This window comes from Crinia signifera, chromosome 2 (assembly GCF_055691185.1).
Source record: "Crinia signifera chromosome 2, ASM5569118v1, whole genome shotgun sequence".
Classification (NCBI taxonomy): Eukaryota; Metazoa; Chordata; class Amphibia; order Anura; family Myobatrachidae; genus Crinia; species Crinia signifera.
In genome coordinates, this window is record NC_139218.1 from 258,201,882 (window position 1) to 258,225,847 (window position 23,966).

At 44.6% G+C, this 23,966-nt stretch overlaps 1 protein-coding gene across 3 annotated transcripts in view; it reads right to left on the bottom strand.

Annotated features, from left to right (window-relative positions):
• Positions 1-23,966, bottom strand: part of GK (glycerol kinase) — a 91,831-nt gene that overhangs the window by 25,181 nt on the left and 42,684 nt on the right. For all 3 annotated transcript variants that reach the window (XM_083174353.1, XM_083174354.1, XM_083174355.1), the window contains exons 6-8: positions 5,572-5,709; positions 3,813-3,922; positions 2,059-2,125 (exon numbers count right to left, since the gene is read on the bottom strand). In XM_083174353.1, coding sequence (XP_083030479.1) covers positions 2,059-2,125; positions 3,813-3,922; positions 5,572-5,709 — 315 coding nt within the window. The remainder of the gene's footprint in view (positions 1-2,058; positions 2,126-3,812; positions 3,923-5,571; positions 5,710-23,966) is intronic.

Genomic DNA, 23,966 nt, shown 5'->3' on the forward strand with positions numbered 1-23,966 from the left:
TCAATTGACACGATTTTTCCATAGGAATCAATGTTAAATGGCCCACAGAGGCCAAATAGACACCCTGAAGTGTGAAATGGCCCCCACAATTGTTAACGCCACCCCACGATCAACGTGAACCCGAAGCGTGGCGAGCGCAGCGAGCCCGCGAGGGGCGGCGGTACGCGTCCTCCGACCTTTTCATACCCCCACTATCCACGTCGGCGTGGAGTTGAGAATAGAATAGTGTGGCGAGCGCAGCGAGCCACCGAGCCCGAAGCGTGGCGAGCGCAGCGAGCCCCGCGAGGGGACGAGGATACCTGTGAAGCCCGCGAAGGGACGCGTTTACCTGTGAAGGTATCCGCGTCCGCTCGCCACGCTTCGGGCTCGGTGGCTCGCTGCGCTCGCCACACTATTCTATTCTCAACTCCACGCCGACGTGGATAGTGGGGGTATGAAAAGGTCGGAGGACGCGTACCGCCGCCCCTCGCGGGCTCGCTGCGCTCGCCACGCTTCGGGTTCACGTTGATCGTGGGGTGGCGTTAACAATTGTGGGGGCCATTTCACACTTCAGGGTGGCTATTTGGCCTCTGTGGGCCATTTAACATTGTTTCCTATGGAAAAATCGTGTCAATTGAGGCATTGAACAGTAAAATCGGGTCAATTGAGAAATTTAACATTGGTCCCTATGGGAAATCGCGGGCATCGCGTCGCACCCGATTTTTAGTGCATTCAATGGCCGCGATGCCCGCGATTTCTAGTGGCGCCGTGAAAGTACAGAAGTACCGCCATACGTAACACTTTTATCCTCCACTGTCTGACATGTATAATGTAATTAGAATTGGGAGTGAGAAATGAAAATTAAATTAGCATGATTTTGTACTAAAGTCCTTCTGGCTGGGGTCCTCTTTATTATTTATTTCTCTTCTTCTCACGTTCCTGCACTTTTTACGTTTTCTGTAGTTTGTCACTTGTTTTTTGGGTTGTGTATTTGACCCTTATGGGCCATTCAGTTCCTAGTGTACCGAAGCTCTCATACTTTTGGGGAGAGCTTCGGTCCCCTCAAGGGCGACCCCAAACCGCAAGGCGGAGGGAAGCCTAATGCAGGTCTCTCCAAACCTTTGGGAGCGGAGGACCCACCGTCCTGACCCTTCCGGGGGTTGAGGAAAGCGGGTCCCTCTGAGCTCCGGCAAAGAGGACCCACCGATCCCTTTTTTCCCCTCCTCGGCCTTATGGCTGAGAGGGGTTAGGGGAGTTACGGGGCCCTTCTCCTTTGGCAGAGGGTCCACTCGAACGCACGACCCTCTATGCACGTATTTAGACACAGCACTGGTGGTGGGAGCACACCTCGGGCTCCCTGAGTTTCTTCAAACTCATAATGGAACTTGTCAAACAGAAGCATGTTCGGTAGAGCAGTTCATACATTATATGTAGATCTCCAAGAAAGTGTTTTCCTTACAAATATCAGTTACAAATTAATGGCAGGTTAAAGAAAACGTAGCAAACAACCGTGAAACTTTTCTTGTTGTTGTTTTGTTTATAAAATTCTACCCCAAAAATCACCTTACCATTTCATTTAGAAATATGGTAAAAATTTAATTATTTATAAATGGATCAAATGGCATGATTCATATGGGCAGATTTATTAAGCCTGGTACAGTGATAAAGCGGCACCAGCCAATCAACTCCTAACTTACAAGTCATGTGCTGGGTTTGAAAAATGTCAGGAGCTGACTGGCTGCAGCGTTATCACCTTCTACTTTATGACTTCTCCAGGTTTAAATCTGCCCCATAATTTGAACAAATTTGAAAGAATAAACTTACACCTTTATATGCAAGTTTAAAATAATTATGTTGTAGTGACTATTTTGTTATGAAACTATAAAATGTGATACTATACGTGTGCATTTTCTATGACAAATGAGAGGAGAAAGACAAAATACAGAGCTGGGCATTCGGAAAAAAAACAGACTAATAAACTAATATAATATTGACCCATTCAGATTCATAAAACATGTAACATACTGTAGTTTGCAAAATATTTTGTAAATAGGAAGTGTAAGCAAAATGCTTCATTACCATGAGACCATAGATTTCTGAGGAACTCCTCACTTTTGGAAGCAAATTCATTGGAATATCAAAAAACCTAAAAAACACAAGAAGACAATGCTAATTAAGATATTATATATAATATTAGGGTACTTGTGAGTTATCCGGGCGTCCGATTTTTTGATTGTATGCCTTAAGTTAAGGCATACAATCAGATGCGATGCGATGCGATATCGCATCGCATCGCATGCGACCATCGGATGCGATGACCCGATTTTTCCATAGGAATCAATGTTAAAATGATTCCTATGGAAAAAGGGGTCCTTTTCATACCCCTACTATCCAAGTGGGCATGGAGTTGGATATAAACCTGTGGCGAGCGTAGCGAGCCACCGAGCCCGAAGCGTGGCGAGCGAAGCGAGCCCCGCGAGGGGACGGTATTCCGTGTCCCCTCGCGGGGCTCGCTACGCTCGCCACGCTTCGGGCTCGGTGGCTCGCTACGCTCGCCACAGGTTTATATCCAACTCCATGCCCACTTGGATAGTAGGGGTATGAAAAGGACCCTTTTTCCCATTGAATTCCATGTTAAAATGGACTCAGTCCATTTTAACATTGATTCCTATGGAAAAATCGGGTCATCGCATCGCATCGCATCCGATGGTCGCATGCGATGCGATGCGATGTCCCGATCCGACCCGATTTAAAAATCGGACGCCCGGATAACTCACAAGTACCAATATTAGTCCTGCTTAGAGATATGGGCCCCTTATGCCCACGACAGCACGGGTTTGCCTGGAGTTTGCTTGCCTTGAATGAACCCGCCTGGTCCAAATGCACCAAAGAAGTGATCACGTTGTTCAGCTAATATTTTATAAGAGTTTGAGGTCTACATTTATCAATCAAATTGGCAGTAATAGCTATTTATTCAAATTTTAACAATATTCTTATTTTGGCTCTTACCATGCAAAAGGGTTCCAGAAAAAGCCCCCGTGCTTTATAAAGTGACTCTGGTTTTTCAAAGGAAAATTGTAGGTACGGTCAGTAATTTTTATGTTCTCAATTTCTTTAGGGATTTCTCTAATTACTAGGTTTAATCAGACTAGCGTTATAGATTGGGTGCTGAATACCCAGGAACAAGAGTCCTAAGCCTTGAGGCCCCGCAAAAATGGCACTTGAGCTCAGACATGGAGCTAATGTAACAAAATATAGGTAAGTATGGCTATCACATAGTAAGGGTACTAGATAAATTGGAATAAATCCATGAGGAACCCTGAGGCCAAGAAATCTTATATAAATTCCATGTCATTTCTTATATAGCATGTAGTCACTGTATGGGGGTTTGTCAATTATACTAAGGGCCAGATGCACGAAGCTTCAAAAAGTGATAAAATAGAGAGTGATAAACAGCCAGCCAATCAGATCCTACCTGCCATGTCACAGACTGTGTTTGAAAAATGTCAGACAGGAGCTGATTGGTTGGTTGTTTATCACTCTCTATTTTATCACTTTTTGAAGCTTAGTGCATCTGGCCCTAGATCATACTTTTCCATTAACGTGTGTCTTTCTTTACTTACTCTCCCTTTCACACTCTTTGAAGATCATAACAGTGGACTAAAATAGTTTCTTTCTCCCTTTAATGTTGGTATGTGGCTTTCCAATCTAACAACTTGCCTAAATATACAGGTGGTCGAACAACAAGGAAGACTGTAGGACAATTACGCTCTTTCCCATAAACATTTACCATGGCCAGGGACCAGGAGAATAATTAAGTAGCAATAACTCACTTGCAAAGCTCTATATCCCATTCCAGTGAATTGATATTGAACAGCATGGTTCTGCTGGCATTGGTCACATCTGTACAATGTACGCCCCCATTCTTTCCTCCAGTCAGACTCTGTGGAAATTAGAAGAATGTAATTAGAAATCAGGCTTTGTACAGTATATACTTACATATTTTTTTGTACAGTTCATACCCAAGCCCTGTACTGCAGTTAGTACCCAAGTGGAGCATGCATCTCTTCACAGTGTAGCAATCTTTGAGAGAAAAGGGAAATGTCCCATAGCAACCAAACAGCTTTTACTGTAACTTTATTTTTAAAATTTATACTGCACTAGATACATACTGTAATAGCTCTAAAATGAATGGTTGGTATGGGCAAATTCTCTTTCTTTCTTTAAGCTTTGATAATTCTCCGTAGAATGGTAAGGGCATCAATGTTTTATTACGTGGGTATGACTTCTGGAGTTTTTATTAAGGCAAAGGTAATGTCCACCATTTAAAAAAAAAAAAAAAGTCAAGAAACTAAACCGCACATTAGTCAATAAAAAAAAAAAATAGTGCATTTAGACTTCTGTGGCATTTATCTGTACAATGGAATGCTCTGAGATATTCAGGAAACAAAGAAACATTTATATGTAAACATGCATCACAACCAAAGCAGGACAAACGTTATTCACAAAGAACAAATATCGCTGTGAAGTAATGGAATGCATACAATTCTACCACAGACTGAAACTGCTTGTTTCAGAAGACATAGAAGCTGTGATTTCATGTGTTTCATTACATATATTAAATACAGATTTTAGTTGATATTTTAAAAATCAAACCAATCAATCAATCTTACAGCTCCCTTATCTATGTTGCAAATGCCAACTTTATAGTTACAAACTTTCATAGGACGGTACCTATGGGTGCAGAAGTGCAAGGTTCATGACAATCGATTGGCGAAAGTGGGAAACACCGAAAATTAATTCTGTTTTGTATGTTTGCGGGAATATTCATAGCCAATTGCACAGGCAAAACCACTGACGCCAAGTGTAGAATGCAGAAAATATATGATATAACAGTTGGGAAACCTTTGCTCATCTTACTCATACTGTATCTCACCTGAGCAATCATCCTTTATTTAGAAAAGGCAGATAATTGAACCCCCTACCACCAGTGGTTCCCAAACTGTGCGCCTAGGCTCCCTGGGGTGCCTCGGAGCACTTGCAGGGGTCCCTCAGGTTGTTGGTCCAGAACCAATCCAAATTATTTATGGCCCATGAAACAGGAAAAATCAGTGCTTGGGGCTTCCAATTACAAAATATGTGTGGAAACAGAAGTGAATCGTGTTCCTCACCACATAACTGGACCTAAGGATGACATTTAAGCACAACTTATTTCATTTAATTTTTTTTTTTATTCTTGGTAACAAACTTTGGCCTAGGGGGTGCCCTGAAAAATATTCTGATACTCTAGGGCATGGGTCTTCAAACTGTGGCCCTCCAGATGTTGTGAAACTACAAATCCCAGCATGCCTTGCCACAGTTTTAACACTCCCTTATAGCAAAACTGTGGCAAGGCATGCTGGGATTTGTAGTTTTAAAACATCTGGAGGGCCACAGTTTGAAGACCCATGCTCTAGGGTGCAGTGATTCAAAAAAGTTTGGGAACCTCTGCCCTACCACACACGCATACATAATACAGACACACACAACAGAGTGTGATAGGTGAACCCTGTCTATGGAAAAGAAAATGCACTTTATTAAAGAAGCACCAACCCAAATGATCCAGGAGTCCACAGTCCCAAACATGGCTCTGCCTTCGGCTACTGCATGACGGATTTCTTCTACATTGTCCAGCAGCCAGCGCAGTTTCACTGCACTGAAATAAGTGCTTAACGGCAGACCGGTCCGGCCCTGGAAAAATAGGGAAGTTAGTAGAGTACCTATTTAATATTTTAGTTTATTAATGAAAAGTATAATCACTATGAACATTAATAGCACCATACAAAAAAGAAGAAGAGGAGCGGTTCAGGCTCCGACTGAGGTGGCGGCCTGAGGACGGAGTTACGTGAGCGGTGAGTCGGGCGGCACCCCTAGTCTACAAGCCTGGAGGCAGAATCACAGAAATGCCGGGCGCTGTGCTTGGAGAGGTATTTCCCGCCCATGCCGAAGCGCCAGAACTGCAAGTCATCTGCAGCAGCGAAGCCTAAGATGGCGGTTGCACCTTCTCCAACGCTGACACAGGGGACCCTGACAGAGGCACCCAAGTCACCCGGGCTACAGCCACAGCAGTCAGAAGCCCAGCTGTCCCCAAGCAGTGACCAGGCTTAGGGATTACAGGTTTACCAGAGATGTTTCGAATAATAACAGATTGTACCTGATGTGATGTCACAACTGAAGATACAGTATGTTCGTGGAATGTGGGCGGAGTGAACTGGGTATTTTGGTATATACGGTAGTTGCTATTGCATCATTCTCTTCCAAGGCCCGGGGTTTAGCTATTTTGATCAGGTCGGCCCTGGCAGCTGAGTGCTCCCAGCTGTATGCAGACCCGGCAGGCCGGTTTGTAATTGCTGCAATCTTAGTGCACCAGGAGTCTTTTATTGCTTGTAATCTTTATGCCCCAAACTGTTCCTCAAAAAAGTTCTTTCAGAGAGTATTAAATAAACTTTATCCACATGAGGATGCACAACTGCTGGTGGTGGGGATTTTAACATGGTAGCCACAAGACATGGTAGCCACAAGACATCCCCAGACCCAAATGATAGATATAAAGTAGTTTGCCGGTCAACTTCAGCTTCTTGACTATTTTAGGGTTATACACCCAACTGAAAGGGATTATACTTGTCAGCGGCACACAGTACCTTCAGTTTTTTCTAAATTACTAGATGCAGGCATAAACCTGATGTGCATTTCCGATCATCACTCGCTGATCTGGTGCACGCTGGAAACCTCTGGATGTTGGCTCCCATCGCCAATGGAGATTCCCATCCTACCTAGCTAACTACCAAATTTCGGCAGGCTCTGGAAGCTAAATGGGTAGAGTATTCTAGCACTAATCAAGAACACAGTACAGACCCCCTGCTACATTGACAGATTGCCAAGGCTGTATTGAGTGGTGAGGTGATGGCCTTTGTGGGCAAATATAGAAAGGAACATTCGAAAGATATTTTGAAAGCACAGACCGTACTGACAGACTCCTACGCTAATTACAAGACAGCCCCCACGGGAGATAATAAAGCAGCATATTTACAGTCACATTTTGACTTGCTTATGGAGTTTCAAACTACTAAATACTGTATATTTCCAATTTTACAGGCATGGGAATAAAAACGGACGTTTATTGTCAAATTTGATAAGGGGCTCACGGCCTTCCTCTATATTGACTGCCCTAAGAATGCCAGAGGGGACTAGGTCACATGGGGGCATGGATATTTTGGATATCTTCAGGGAATTTAATAAGAAAAAATAAATATTCACAAGGACCTATTGACACGGAAATGAAAAACAAATTTTGGGACTCTATTGAGGTTCCACAGATTTCAGTATCAGCCCGGACTAGTTTACTTAGACCGAAAGATGTTGAGGAGGTATCTCGGAAGATTAAACAACTCAAACCTCTGAAGGACCCGGGCCCAGATGGGTTTTCTGGGGAGTTTTATAAAATTCTGGTCTACAAAATTAGTAATCCCCTGGTTGAGGTGTTTAATGCTATATTGCAGGGAAAACCTCTGCCGTTATATATTTAATTCTGCGGTAGTGAAGGTGCTGCCGAAACCAGGCAGGGATATGGAAGACCCGGGGTCCTATCATCCTATCTCCCTCCTCAACAGTGACTATAAGTTGCTGACCAAAATTTTGTCCGAGAGGCTAAAGTATATTTTGCCCACAGTAATATCTAAGGACCAAACGGGGTTTATACTTAGGAGACACTCAGTGATAAATGTCGGTAAGGTTTGGGCTGTGGTTGGAGCGGATGGGTGGCTCATGGGATCATGTGATACCATCAATGGATGCTGAAAAAGCGTTTGACTTGGTCACCTGGGATGACCTGTTCGAGTCATTGGATCGCTTCGGATTCCTCAAGGAGTATGGGTCACTGCTTCGGCTGCTGTACCATGAGCCTCAAACCCAGGTGGCCTGTAACGGATATATTTCCTCCTATTTCCCGATCCAAAAGGGAACCAGACAGGGGTGCCCCCTATAACCACTGTTGTTTGCCCTGGCCCTAGAGCCCCTGGCAATAGTCATACGTTCTTACCCTTTGTTTGCGGATATGTTACTGTTCGTTTCAGATTTATCTACTTCCATTCCCACGGTCCTTACCTCGATTAATGAGTTTGGATCCTTTGCAGGGTTCAAGGTCAACCTTAACAAATCGGAGGCTTATAGTACCCCCGGCTGCCTCTCATAACTCAGAGATCCCTTCCCTCTCACACTTCAAAATGAATTCCCACTTCATTAAATATCTTGGGATCAACATTCCCAGCAAATTAGCCCAATTGTACAAATGCAATTTCGATCATATTATAATTAGTGTTATACGGCAGCTGGAGACATGGAAATCTCTTCCTCTCTCGCTGGGGAGGACGAGCGCAGCGAGCCACCGAGCCCGAAGCGTGGCGAGCGGACACGGACACCTTCACAGGTATACGCGTCCCCTCGCGGGCTTCACAGCTGTCCGCTGTCCGCGTGCGCTCGCCACGCTTCAGGCTCGGTGGCTCGCTGTGCTCGCCACACTTTCTATTCTCAACTCCACGCCGACGTGGATAGTGAGGGTATGAAAAGGTCGTAGGACGCGTACCGCCGCCCCTCGTGGGCTCGCTGCGCTCGCCACGCTTCGGGTTGACGTTGATCGTGGGGTGGCGTTAACAATTGGGGGGGCCATTTCACACTTCAGGGTGCCTATTTGGCCTCTGTGGGCCATTTAACATTGTTCCCTATGGAAAATCGGGTCAATTGGGACATTGAACAGGAAAATCGGGTCAATTGGGACATTTAACATTGTTCCCTATGGGAAATCGCGGTCATCGCGTCGGTCGCATCTCATGCAATTTTTTAGAACATGCGATGCCTGCGATGGGCGCCCTTCTAGGTAAAGAGTACCCATATAATTATAGACAATGTGTTTGGGATTTATTTTTTTGTAAGTTTTTTTTTTTTCTTCCTATTGAATGATATTGGAATATAATTGGGTTATATAAACACTCACCTACAAAACACACCCTAAGCTAAACCCTCACTTTAGCACTGGCACCAATCCAGACCTGATCCCTGGGCTGCTAATTTATGGAGCCCTGCGATTAGGTATAAAATGTAGGGGATATTATTAAATACCAGAGCAGAGATGCCTTGGCATGGCTGAGGACTTACAGGTTAGCAAACACCAGTAAGCAGGTATTAACAATTGCAAGTCTACTATAACTCTATAATTCTATACAACTCTTTGTTCAAATACACCATGTACTACAATTATTGCTCTGCATGGTATTTTCTCTCTTCCCTCTCTACCCCTGAAACTCAGCCCTCTATACACATTTCTGCCTCAATTATCCATGCCCCTCTTATTAATACTCATGACACAAATTGTCGCCATAAACACATTCACAAACCACCTGCAGTCACACCTATCTTTCTGTATACTTGAGGGGAAGAGGGAAGGGGATGGTGACCGGTGCACAAGAAATAACAATTTATTTGTTTATGAAAGGAAATGAGGAGATCCACAATCGATAATAATTAAAGGGGATAGTCAATCTCCCTGTTTCTATCAATTATTCGGGTGGAGGTGCGCCCTGGAGAGTAAATGGGTTACTAAGAAAAAGAAGAAAAAAGACTCTCTCTTTGTTGGGGCACTCTTAGATTACTGAGATTTTAACAGAGATAAAAAAATTATCACATATCTAGAAGTAGGGAAGAACCTACAGACCACTTGCCTTCTTTAAAATATACTAGACAAACATATAGACGAAACAAAAACATATATATAAATACACAAACATGTGCAGCAGGTTAATGCAATGCAGCACAGTCTGAAACCGCTACAGATATCCATGCACAATAGGGCTCATATGTTGTAACTTGGTACAGAAATAGTTGCAACAAAGTTGCTTTATATCTTAACGGCTTGGTGGGTGAAAAAGTACACCCGTCACAGTTACACACAGGAATTGTTCCTTTTCCTGAGTGTGAAGTTAGTACCACAGAGGCCTATAGTTGCAAGGCTGAAGAATTTTTGTATCAATTATTTGGACATTTCGGCATCCATTATTTGGACACTGTCGGCATTTACACAGAAGTTGACAATAAAGATTGTTCCAAATGGCTGCAATTGGTGCAAATGTACAGGTCAATGTATTGGTTTTTGGTCTGAGCTAAAACGAACTCTTATTGGTTGTATTTTGCCGACCGCTGTCGTGTCAACATATAACGCCTGTAATCAGCAGTACATTAGTCGGTAGACCGACACCTGAGTGTTATTCATGCACTGTAATCAGATGGTAAATGGATACTTTAACTAGCGCATATAGTGTTACCAGGATGTTATCACATTCTGCCCTCCACTGTGTCGGCAGTTACACAAATGTTAGCGTTAAAAATCAATATATAGTAGCGGTTTAGCACAGATGTGCAGACAAATATATCAGCCTCCTGTTGGTTATATTCAGCCGACCATTCTCGTGTCGACAGAACAGATTATGCTTTACTGTCTTTACTTATGCACTGCAATCAGTTAATCATTGGATACTTAACTAGCACATATGGTGTTGCCAGGATACTATCACAATCTGCCCTCCACTGTGTCAGCAGTAACACAAATATTGGCGTATAAGAATTGATATAAAATGGTGATTAGCACAGATATACAGAAAAATATAAAGCAACCTACTGCTCAGCCAACAGCTCTTGTGTCGACAGAGCCGATTATGCTATCTGTTTTGTTTGAGAGTATGTCTAAAACAGTCTAACCACAGTATGCGTGATATCAGGTAGGACTTGCAGGACTTACAGATAACAGTTTTTAGCAGTGACAATAATATCAATAGAATCACCAGGAAGCTCGGATGCTTTATTGATATTCAATTATCTGAGTCGCACATCATCTAGAAATAATATAGACGTTCCCGCTAAGTAGTTGGATAGGGATTGGGAATGTAGGGGTGGAGGATTGGGAAAAGGGGTTTGGGTATACACCGGGAAGGGGGTAGGGGAGTATGACAACCAAAAGAAGAAGAGGTAAGTAGGAAAATAGGAAAGTGGAAACCAGATAGAGCTAAGAATCTGACTGTATCCACCGGGTATGAGTGATCCCGCCGACTTTATATACCCTTGACAAAGGTGGGGCAGTCTGGTTGGAGGATTGGAAAGTCTCCTTTTCCCCTCTGGCAGGCTGCCCACGTCCAAGTGTCAGCTACCACCTGATAGTTGTGGGCTTTTATGAGTATTGTGGGGGAAGAGCTCTGCCCTGAGTGGAGTCAGAAGAGTAAAGATAGGTGCTACCCTTGTAGTGTAAAAGCGGCTGCTGCCCACCTGATATACCCATCACTCGGGGTGGAATACTGTATATGACTTGGAGAGGTCTCCCTTCTCCTGTTATACCTTCATACGCCCCCAGTAAGCTGCCATCTGTGATTGGATGGGCTCTTTAAGGTATGGTGGGTGAGCGGGCTTATAGTGACACCAGGGGATTTATTACACCTAATAGAAAAAAAGGGGGTTGGTGAAAAGAAAGTTGGAGGGGAGACAGAAGGTAGCGGATAAGGGGTAAGGGAAGGAGCCAGGGGGGAGAGGAGGTTGTAGGAACGCGGGTAAACGAATACCTGTGAGCGCACACACTGCGCTGCGCTGGACAGCTCTGTGACTGACCCGAACGGGTATGCTGTAACTGTCAGACGGCTGTCTCCACGAAAATCTCGTGGAGAGGACTGCAAGGGTTGCTGAGACGGTACTTTGGCTACTGTTGTGGCAGGTGTCCACAGCGCTGGAATAGCGCTGAGTCGGTCCACGACGCGGCTGCTTCTATTGTGGTTAGATCAGTGATGGAAGCGCTCTGCCGGCGCTGAAGCCAGTCTGTGGTGCGGTTGCTGCTGCTATCACTGGTGGGGCAGAGCTAGACTGTAGATGTCCAAAGCGCTAGAGTAGCGCTAAGTCGGTCAGCAGCGCGGCTGCTGCTGCTGCGGTTTGTGAAACAATGTTCAGGAGGCGCTCAATGACTGCGTCACTCCCACTAGAAACCAACGATCGTTTCACCTGAGGTCAGGCTTCTTCAGGGTCAGTGTGTGGTAAGGTAAGGCGTGTATCCGCCTTTTATCTAGTTTGCATGTTGTCAATCAACACTAATTGGATCATATTGGTTGCTGATGTTGTGGCTTACATGCACACTTAATTGGTTTCTACAGCCCTCTTTGTATTAGAAGGTATGGATCCAATTAATCAAAGTTCACATATTGGGCTATTACAAAGTTTGGAAAGGAATAGGAAAATACTGATAATATAGCACCTCTGTAGAAGGGGCGTTATTTATGAAATCTGGGTAAGGAAAGGGAAAGAACGGGAGGTAGCATAACAAATGCTGTATTAGACCCATGTTAGCACATTCAGTCAGATCATGGTCACCCCAGACGCAAGAATTATTGGGGTTGCCGACTGTGATGTTCGCAGTAGAATATTTTGTATGTCAGACTACGGTATTAGACATTTAGGCAAATTACAAATAAGAATAAATATTATGAGAGCCAAAGAGACAAACCATATGTAAAGGACCCCTGTATGAAGGAGCCATATATGTAGAAAGGAAAAGAAACCCTCACGGGGTAATAAGCTAGCTCCTATGGTGGCTGGAGGGGAGGGGGAGTAGAAGGGGAAATACACAGAAAAGTAAGATAATATAAATTAAATTAAATTAAAAATAAAAATAAAAATAAATATAAATATAAAAATAAAAATAAATATAAATAAAAATAAATATAAATATAAAAATAAAAAATAAAAGGGAAGTGAGAGAAAAATGAAATGATAGGAGGGGGAGGGGGGGGAAGGGGAAAGGGGGAAATTTTTTTTTTTGATGGATAGGGGGTGGGTCACATGTGTCTATAGCTGGTTTGACACCCTTGTGGTGGGTATTGAGACCACATTTTCCCACCGACCAACTGTGGTGAATCCGTATGTCGTCATTAGTTATGTCGGCAAGTTGTTATGTTCAGTCTGAGGGGCCAGGGTCAGGGGCGAGTATGCGACTGACTCGGAAAAAGAGTGACTTAAATGAAGTCCTCTGACATAGTGGGGCGGGCTTCTATGTCGTCCAAGCATATCGTGCTCCCATGTGGGTGGGTGCACGGTTATTAGGTGAAACCCATTCAACTCTGGTATATGGTTGAAGTATGTCGTAACGTCCGACATATCATGCCGGATCTTTTGGTCTTGTAAGTCCATACCGTCTTGGCGAAGTGTCAAAGTTGGGGACTATAGGTCCATTCGGAACCGTACAGGTGTATGTGTTTGGGCTGGAAGGGGGATGAAGTTCCAGTCAAGGGTGAAGAAGTGTTAGGGGTATTGGGAGGCTGATGATTATGAGCCCCTAGTGCCTAAAGTGACTGATGTGCCTACATGATCTACTGTGTACTGAGTAGAAAACTGAGAATAAGTACAATGTGTCGGTGCTGAAAAAAAACAAAAACAAAAACAAGTGAAAATAAGTGAAACTCAGTAAAGTTTACGTGATACCTCGATATCTACTGGTGCAAAAGGCCTCTTATGTGAGGTCCAAAATTATCCTTTGTGTTTGTGGTGGGTAAGAGTGAACCAAGTGGGGTACTGCTGACGATGTGCAGGTTTGTTGTAGTGATGATAGATGTTGTTCAATGATAAGATAGTGTACTATCTGAAATGGGGAAAAAATTCCCTATGATAAGAAACCTAGGAAGGTTTTATAAGGGAAAAGAGGGGAGAAAAAAAAAGGGAAAAAAGAGAAAGAGGAAGAGGAAGAAAGAGGGGGGGGCCGCCACTCGGAGGGGGTATAGAGTTGTGTTGTGGAGAAGGAAGGGCTGGTGGTTGGAAAAGCCTGGATATTGTTTTTACAAGAAGGATCCAAAGCTATTATTCTCGTTCAGGCCGTGTGGGTTAACAGAGTTAAGGTAGAAGATCCATTTACTTTCTGCTCGTTGTAACTCTTTACTAAGATCTCCTCCTCTGATCCCCAAGCGGATGTTTTCTAGGCCGAAAGCCTTGAGTTCTTGGGGTGATCCTCTATGTCTCGTCAAGAAATGTCTGGCCACTGAGGTTAATTTTTTAAATTTTCTGGTGTCTGCCTCTGCATTGCGGATGTTGCTGGCGTGTTCTAGCAGGCGGAGTTTGAACTTCCTGCCCGTCATCCCCACGTATCGGAGTCCGCAGGGGCATTCCAAACAGTATATTACTCCTGAAGTCTCACATGTAATGAATAAGTTTAACTCCAGTGTCTTGCCGAATCGGTTGGTTATTTTACTATTTTTAATGATGTATGCACACGCCTTGCATTTGCCGCACGGAAAGGTACCCGTGACTCTGGGTTTAACTCTGGGTATTCTTAGGAAGTGACTTTGAGTGAGCTTGTCCCTCAAGTTCTTGGCCCGTCTCCAACTGTATTGTGGTCCGATGGATGTAATGTCTTCAAGATCAGGGTCCATCTCAAGAATGTGCCAATTCTTGCGGATTATGCCCTGTAGATCTTGCCATTGGTCACAGAAGTTTGTTATAAATCTTGTTACGGGTTTTTTTCTGTTGGTTCGTGTGTCGGGATCTGAGAACAGGAGATCTTCTCTGTGACATTTCAAAGCCTTGTATTTGGCACTTTTAATGGATCTCTTGCTGTATCCACGTATCTGCAGTCTATTGCAGAGTTCCTGACTTTGGATTTCGTACATCTCTTTTGTCGAACAATTGCGTCTTAGACGTAGAAATTCCCCTTTGGGGAGATTCTTTATGGTTGGCGGGAAGTGTGCACTGCTGCTGACAAGTAGACTGTTGGTAGCAGTCTCCTTCCTGTATTGTTTGGTCTCCAGCTTGTTGTTATCTGACCGGTATATAGCTACATCTAGGAAGGTGATTTCATCATGATGGATATTATATGTCAGTCTTAAGTTCAGGTTGTTACTATTCAGTGTTTTGATGAAATCAATGAGGCTTTTTTCATCTCCCTGCCATATCACCATAATGTCGTCTATGTATCGTAGCCACGATATGACTTTGTTCGTGTGTCTTTCATTGTGTTCGCAGAAGACATGCTCCCTCTCCCACCACCCGAGGAACATGTTGGCATACGTGGGCGCGCAAGCCGCGCCCATCGCTGTTCCCCGGGTCTGGAGGAAGAACTTATCGTCGAATGTGAAATAGTTCTTGTTAAGTACGAATTCCAATAGTCTGAGTAGGAATTCTCCAAAGTCGGTCATCCCTTCCATGCTGATAAAATATCTTACTGCTGCCAATCCAAGTTTGTGCTCAATGCAAGTGTAGAGTGCTTCTACATCCAGCGTGGCCAGTATCTGATCCTCCTCTAGATGTACATCATGTATTCTCTTTAGAACATCTCGTGTATCCTGGACATACGATGGTAATGTATGGACATGATGCCTAAGGTGCTTGTCCAGGAAAATGCTCGCCTGTTCGGACAGGCCCCCTATCCCTGAGACAATAGGTCTTCCGGGGGGGTTGGTTAGGTTTTTATGCACTTTAGGGAGCATATAAAATGTTGGAGTTTTGGGGTGTTCACTAGAGAGGAAGGCATGTTCGCTCTTTAGGATAATGCCATCTTTAAATGCTTGATTGATTAGCCTTTCATACAAGATTTTAAAGTTGTTTGTTGGGTTTAAGGCCATCTGCTGGTAACAATTTTTATCATGGAGTTGTCTTTTTGCTTCTGCCATATAGAGCTCTTGGGGCCACAGGACTATATTCCCCCCTTTGTCCGAGGGTTTGATAACCAACTCCTCCCATGATTGTATTTCCTTGAGGGTACGCCTTTCATCTTCTGTCAAGTTATGATTGAAATGGTGTCTCTGGTCTAATTGGGTTGTCAAATGATTCATATCCCTGGACACCGAGTCGAGAAAGATCTTAATCTCTGGACTGAAGTTGTCTTGTGGCATAAAGGTGCTCTTTTTCTTCAGAATGAGGCGACTAGTTCTATCTTCCTGTTGGATATCTGGGTCTTGTAATTCCTCCAGGATATCTGGGTCTTGTAATTCCTCCAGGATGTCAACCATCTGCAGATCTGACTCCGTGAGAGTCACTGCCACGGGGGTTTGGGTATTCTCTGTACTTATCCTGCCCGGAGAGATCATGTTCTCTTGGTTAGCAAAGTATTTCTTCAGTAAAAGTTTTCTTCCGAACAGGCGGAGATCCTTTTCCCAGGTAAACCGGTTCATTGGGCTATTGGGTGAGAAGGACAAGCCTTTTCCTAGAAGTGCATGATGTTCTGCAGTTAGCTCTCTTTGGGTCAGATTTATGATGGTTAGTTGGTTGTCATCTCTTAATTCGGTTTCCGGGTCCTGGAGCTCTGGCGTTGAGGTTGGGGTGGGTCCCAATTTCGCCAGTCCCGTCTTCTTCTTGCCTCTCCTGGTGGTCCTCTTCCTTGTCTCCGTCGATGTCCCTGGCCATCCATGCCTTCCCCTAAAAAAGGAACCTGGGATCTGGATTGAACTGATCCAAACTCCTCAGTTTCAGATACATCTGTTTCCGAGGAGCTGTAATTATGTTCATATCTCCGATTGGGGTTACGATTTGGGTAGCGCGTATTAGTGGACCATTTGAAGATACTCCCGGTAGTAAAATCCTTCTTGTCTCTGAGGAATTTGCTCTTTTTCCTTTCTATAATGGTATCCTCATACCTTTTGAGTTCTTCCCTGTGTTTTTCAAAGTTTTTTTGGAATTGTTGGTCCTTTTCATGGGCTTCCAATTTGGTTCCCAATTCGTCAATGAGTTTTTCACAGTTGCTTAAAGTAAGCATACTGTGCTTCACAAGAATCCCCATCAGCTCTCCTGAGCACTTGAGTAGGATTGTTTCCCACTCAGTTCTCAGGGAGTCGGTGGCCAGTTCGAACGTAGGGAATATCCTGGGTCGTAGTCCTCTGGGTATTATTTTTTGTTTAGTATAATTGTTAAGTGTAGTAATTTCCCAGTTTAGTCTTATTTGTTTTTGTAGTAGATTCCTAAGCGATTTGAGATCCTCCTCCCATGTGATGCCATGGGACATGCCTGTGCTTGTAGAAGGGAATATATCATCCAAATCTTCGTTAATATTCCATTTGGAGGTCAGTTCTTTTCGAAGGCTGAACGCCATAGTGGATTCCTAGGCAGGCAGTGTGTATGGTTCTCCAAGATGGTAAAGATTGAGTATAACTCAGTATGAGTTTTGGGGTGTGGTGTGGATACTGTGCTACCTGGTCAGTAAGGAAACCTGGGATAACCCAGGTGAGAATATGTATACTTGAGGGGAAGAGGGAAGGGGATGGTGACCGGTGCACAAGAAATAACAATTTATTTGTTTATGAAAGGAAATGAGGAGATCCACAATCGATAATAATTAAAGGGGATAGTCAATCTCCCTGTTTCTATCAATTATTCGGGTGGAGGTGCGCCCTGGAGAGTAAATGGGTTACTAAGAAAAAGAAGAAAAAAGACTCTCTCTTTGTTGGGGCACTCTTAGATTACTGAGATTTTAACAGAGATAAAAAAAATTTATCCATCACTGATCTAACCACAATAGAAGCAGCCGCGTCGTGGACCGACTCAGCGCTATTCCAGCGCTGTGGACACCTGCCACAACAGTAGCCAAAGTACCGTCTCAGCAACCCTTGCAGTCCTCTCCACGAGATTTTCGTGGAGACAGCCGTCTGACAGTTACAGCATACCCGTTCGGGTCAGTCACAGAGCTGTCCAGCGCAGCGCAGTGTGTGCGCTCACAGGTATTCGTTTACCCGCGTTCCTACAACCTCCTCTCCCCCCTGGCTCCTTCCCTTACCCCTTATCCGCTACCTTCTGTCTCCCCTCCAACTTTCTTTTCACCAACCCCCTTTTTTTCTATTAGGTGTAATAAATCCCCTGGTGTCACTATAAGCCCGCTCACCCACCATACCTTAAAGAGCCCATCCAATCACAGATGGCAGATTACTGGGGGCGTATGAAGGTATAACAGGAGAAGGGAGACCTCTCCAAGTCATATACAGTATTCCACCCCGAGTGATAGGTATATCAGGTGGGCAGCAGCCGCTTTTACACTACAAGGGTAGCACCTATCTTTACTCTTCTGACTCCACTCAGGGCAGAGCTCTTCCCCCACAATACTCATAAAAGCCCACAACTATCAGGTGGTAGCTGACACTTGGACGTGGGCAGCCTGCCAGAGGGGAAAAGGAGACTTTCCAATCCTCCAACCAGACTGCCCCACCTTTGTCAAGGGTATATAAAGTCGGCGGGATCACTCATACCCGGTGGATACAGTCAGATTCTTAGCTCTATCTGGTTTCCACTTTCCTATTTTCCTACTTACCTCTTCTTCTTTTGGTTGTCATACTCCCCTACCCCCTTCCCGGTGTATACCCAAACCCCTTTTCCCAATCCTCCACCCCTACATTCCCAATCCCTATCCAACTACTTAGCGGGAACGTCTATATTATTTCTAGATGATGTGCGACTCAGATAATTGAATATCAATAAAGCATCCAAGCTTCCTGGTGATTCTATTGATATTATTGTCACTGCTAAAAACTGTTATCTGTAAGTCCTGCAAGTCCTACCTGATATCACGCATACTGTGGTTAGACTGTTTTAGACATACTCTCAAACAAAACAGATAGCATAATCGGCTCTGTCGACACAAGAGCTGTTGGCTGAGCAGTAGGTTGCTTTATATTTTTCTGTATATCTGTGCTAATCACCATTTTATATCAATTCTTATACGCCAATATTTGTGTTACTGCTGACACAGTGGAGGGCAGATTGTGATAGTATCCTGGCAACACCATATGTGCTAGTTAAGTATCCAATGATTAACTGATTGCAGTGCATAAGTAAAGACAGTAAAGCATAATCTGTTCTGTCGACACGAGAATGGTCGGCTGAATATAACCAACAGGAGGCTGATATATTTGTCTGCACATCTGTGCTAAACCGCTACTATATATTGATTTTTAACGCTAACATTTGTGTAACTGCCGACACAGTGGAGGGCAGAATGTGATAACATCCTGGTAACACTATATGCGCTAGTTAAAGTATCCATTTACCATCTGATTACAGTGCATGAATAACACTCAGGTGTCGGTCTACCGACTAATGTACTGCTGATTACAGGCGTTATATGTTGACACGACAGCGGTCGGCAAAATACAACCAATAAGAGTTCGTTTTAGCTCAGACCAAAAACCAATACATTGACCTGTACATTTGCACCAATTGCAGCCATTTGGAACAATCTTTATTGTCAACTTCTGTGTAAATGCCGACAGTGTCCAAATAATGGATGCCGAAATGTCCAAATAATTGATACAAAAATTCTTCAGCCTTGCAACTATAGGCCTCTGTGGTACTAACTTCACACTCAGGAAAAGGAACAATTCCTGTGTGTAACTGTGACGGGTGTACTTTTTCACCCACCAAGCCGTTAAGATATAAAGCAACTTTGTTGCAACTATTTCTGTACCAAGTTACAACATATGAGCCCTATTGTGCATGGATATCTGTAGCGGTTTCAGACTGTGCTGCATTGCATTAACCTGCTGCACATGTTTGTGTATTTATATATATGTTTTTGTTTCGTCTATATGTTTGTCTAGTATATTTTAAAGAAGGCAAGTGGTCTGTAGGTTCTTCCCTACTTCTAGATATGTGATAATTTTTTTATCTCTGTTAAAATCTCAGTAATCTAAGAGTGCCCCAACAAAGAGAGAGTCTTTTTTCTTCTTTTTCTTAGACACCTATCTTTCTCTCTACTGCTTCTACTAGCTGGTAACATTTCACTGAATCCAAGCCCCAGCTGCTTGACCCGCTCACAGACACCTAACTCTCAGTAACATATTAATCCAGATAACAAGCATCAAATGCCTCCCTTCACCCCCCAAATCACTAAAATGTGCGTTATAGAATGCACGCTCTGTTGGCAACAAATTGACATCCATCCACGCCCTCTTCATTTCAAACAACTTCAACCTGCTGGCTATAACAGAAACATGGCTCTCACAATCATACACCTCCCCTGCAGCCCTGTCACATGGTGGTATCCACTTCACACACACCTCCAGGCCTGGTGACAGCAGAGGAGGTGGGGTTGGAATATTATGGTCCCGATCCTTTACATACACAGCTCTTCCACAGGTTCCATCACTCACATTCACATCATTTGAAGTACATTCTATCAGAACTTACACACTTCTCTCGCTGCGTGTTGCAGCTATCTATTGCCCACCTGGGCAACCCACAAAATTTCTGGAAAAATGTTCTACCTGGCTCCCTCACTTCCTTTCTTCTGACATCTTACCCATCAACATGGGTGACTTTAGCATTGCTAGACATAGCCCAAAATCTGCTGCTCATGCCTCTAAACTACTCTCTCTAACCTCCTCTCAGACTCCCCCAATGGACTGACTCCTTTACTCATCGGGAGGGCCACTGCCCAGATCAGTGGTGGGCAACAGGCGGCCCACGAAACGCTTTAGTCTGGCCCGCTGAACTGACATATTTTACTATGACAAGCGGCCCGACTATAGCCGCTTGTCATTGCCAGATATCTGTGTTTTCGCTGCCGTCGCCGGTAATCTGTGCCTGCCACGCACAGCATTACTGGGAGCGTGGGAGGGGACGCGATGACCCGGCAGCCGCCTCCCCGCCATTGGTTGGCGACACCGTGTCCCCTCCCATGCTCCCAGTAATGCTGTGCGCGGCATGCACAGACAGAGACGGGCATTAACGGCGGCGGCGACGGCAGCAGTACATTAACTGTGTCACCGCATCCCCTCCCAGGCTCAAAGAAATTCTGTGCGCATCAGGCACAGTCAGGTATAAATGGCAACAGTATTAAAGTGTCTCCGCGTCCCCTCCCAGGCTCCCTGAAACACAGTGTACATATATATACACACACACACACACACACACACACATACATACATACATACATACATACATACATACATACATACATACATACATACATACATACATACATACATATATATATATATATACACACACATATACACTCACACACACACACATACGCACACACATGTGTGATTTGTATTGTATATACGAGATGTGTGCGGCCCTCGAATATTTTCTGGTTTTGGCAAGCGGCCCCCCAGCAAAAATAGTTGCCCACCCCTGGCCTAGATCTTGTATTCACTAAGCTGTGCTCAGGGTCTGAATTCACCAATACGCTTTTCCCTCTCTCAGATCACAACCTTATCACCTGCATGCTCTCCTCTAGTACTTCAAACTCTAAGGGTGAGATGTACTAAGCCTTGAAAAGTGGTAAAATGGAGAGTGATAAACAATCAGCTCCTACCTGTCATTTTTCAAACCCAGCCTGTGACAGGGCAGGTAGGAGCTGATTGGCTGGTGGTTTATCACTCTCCATTTTGTCACATTTCAAGCTTAGTACATCTGGCCCTAAAACATTGAAATCCCTCAATCCACCTCAAGACTGCAGAAATATTAATTATATTCATTTTCAAGAACTCTCCTCTCTGCAACAACAGCTTGCTCCTATTTCTGCATTCGCTACTTCTGAGATGGCGGTATCACACCTGAACCTAACTCTCAATATAGCAGTTGATTAAGTGGCTCCAGTTACCCACCACACTCCACGTAGGCCTAGGTGCCAAACGTGGAACTCTAATTTAACAAGACACCTACAAACTCTCTCACAGAAAGTTGAACGTAAATTGTGTAAGTCTCACAATGGATTTCCTCACGCTATTTACCGGCCCTATAGTTATGCCCTGGAGACCGTCAAACAAACATATTTCTAATTTCTGCTCAAGCTTCTAACCCAAAATGTATTTTTTATCAATTTAAAATCACTTCTCAACCCTCCCTCACCCAAGCACAACATCTTGCTTCCTACTTCAGGAAACTGTGTGCTGGTCCTTTACTCACTCATCTGGCATGGTTGGGTAAATGTAGCGCACACACACACGTTCTGTAGTATTTCTCAGTATGGCTCTCGCTAGTCATGTCCTCCATTTTCCGGCATGTTCAGATGACTGAGCACATCGCTAATCACCTGAGGGAGCTTGCATTCTTAAGGATATTGTGCATACAAACTATACAATAGAGCGTGACGCTTTTTTACTAAGCACACACACCTGGGATACATTCCCACACTCTCTAATTAGTACTCAGGTGGAGGTGATAGCGGTACACTCCCCTTCCCTCCTCCTGACCAACCAGCACTAGACTTTTTGAATCCAAGATACTATTTTAGAGTAATAGATTCCACTATCCCCCACGCACATTGAGAAAGCCTAACGGCGAAACGATAGTTTGTGGTTAGACAAGACGCTGACAGCAGCATCCAGGGACACTTGGATTTCCAGGGGCGTCCCAATTAATACCTCCTATTACTCTTCACGCCGCCCGCACCTCCTGATAGAACGCGGCTGACGACGATAAGCGAGACACGCCGCTCAGAGCCGGCACATCTGACAGCGTGTGGGATCACACGCTGACGAGACCCAGCAAGACGCAGTCAGAGAGCGGGTCCCGGGGACATAAGCTTTTCTCACCAGCCAACGTTCCTAACACCGCCTACACCTGCCGAGATCCAGCAAGACGCGGTCAGAGAGCGGGTCCCGGGGACATAAGCTTACTCCACCAGCTAACTTTGCTTACACCGCCTGTACCTGCTGAGACCCAGCAAGACACAGGCAGAGAGCGGGTCTCGAGGACTTAAGCTTATCCCACCAGCTAAAGTTCCTCACGCCGCTGGTACCTTCTGACAGGACGCTATTTGACAAGCCGTAAGATAGACCGCTTGAAGTTGGCACACCGGACAGAGCACAGAAGTACACGCTGTCGGGACTCTGTTACACACTGAAACACAGCGGGTCCCGGTGATACCACTCCATCTCAGCAACCGACGTACGGCACATAGTTGTGCCACAACAGCATACCCGGGCGAGGTCCTGGGTCTGACCCCCGGGGTGAACAAGGAGGTAATCGGGGTCTCTCCCACTCCGCTCCCTGTCTCCACTTAACCCTCCTCTTTTTCCTACTTTCCTCCCCCCCTCTTTATCACCCTTTTCTATTTTCCTTCTGCCCTACTACTATTATCTATACCTCTTCAGACCTCCTGGTGCCGACAGTCTAAAATAGAGTGCGGTCCACCATCACATAGATTGGACAAATATATTTACCGATCTCTAACACTCAGTTATTACCTGTCCTTAACAAACGTGTTCTGCACCAGTTCCCCCTGTCAGCTCTTCAATTCCTATAAAGACAGTGAGGGGGTTCGCTCACCCACTATACCTCCAGAGCCCCTCAGTGTTAGAAGACACTGACGGAAGCTGACAGACTTTTGGGTCATTTTAGTACACGGAGGGGGTGACCCCTCTGCAGGAAACCCCTGACTCCCATAACACTGTCACAGGTATAATACAGTGGGCAGCAGCCACCCCCTTACAACTCACCCTGGACCCCTAGGCGATTTGAGGTCCGCTCACCCGCAATACCTTAGAAGCCCCACAGCATAATTTTATGCTGAGGGAAGCTGACAAAACCTGGGCCTTTCTAGTACACAGAGGGGGTGACCCCACTGCAGGAAACCATTGAACCCCAAAACTTGTCATAGGTATATACAGCTGGGCAGCAGCCACCTCAAGGGGCATTACAGGGAATTAGGCTGAAATCCCACAATACCTACAAAAGCCCATTGATCTAATCAAATGGCAGCTGGTATGGCGAAATATGACCAGTAACAACTAGGGAGACCTAGTTGTGGAAAGTCGTATTCATTGCCATACTATAGGTATATATAGTTGGCGATTGGTCACCTAGGAGGATTGTCTGTTTTTCTTCCCACCACTTTTTTCTTGCCCTTCTCTTACTACCTAGGGAGGAGACCCCCCCTCGAAAAATCCTCTTGGCCTACTTTTGGCATAATTACCTATTATTATTGAAACTACCTATATTTTCGCTAA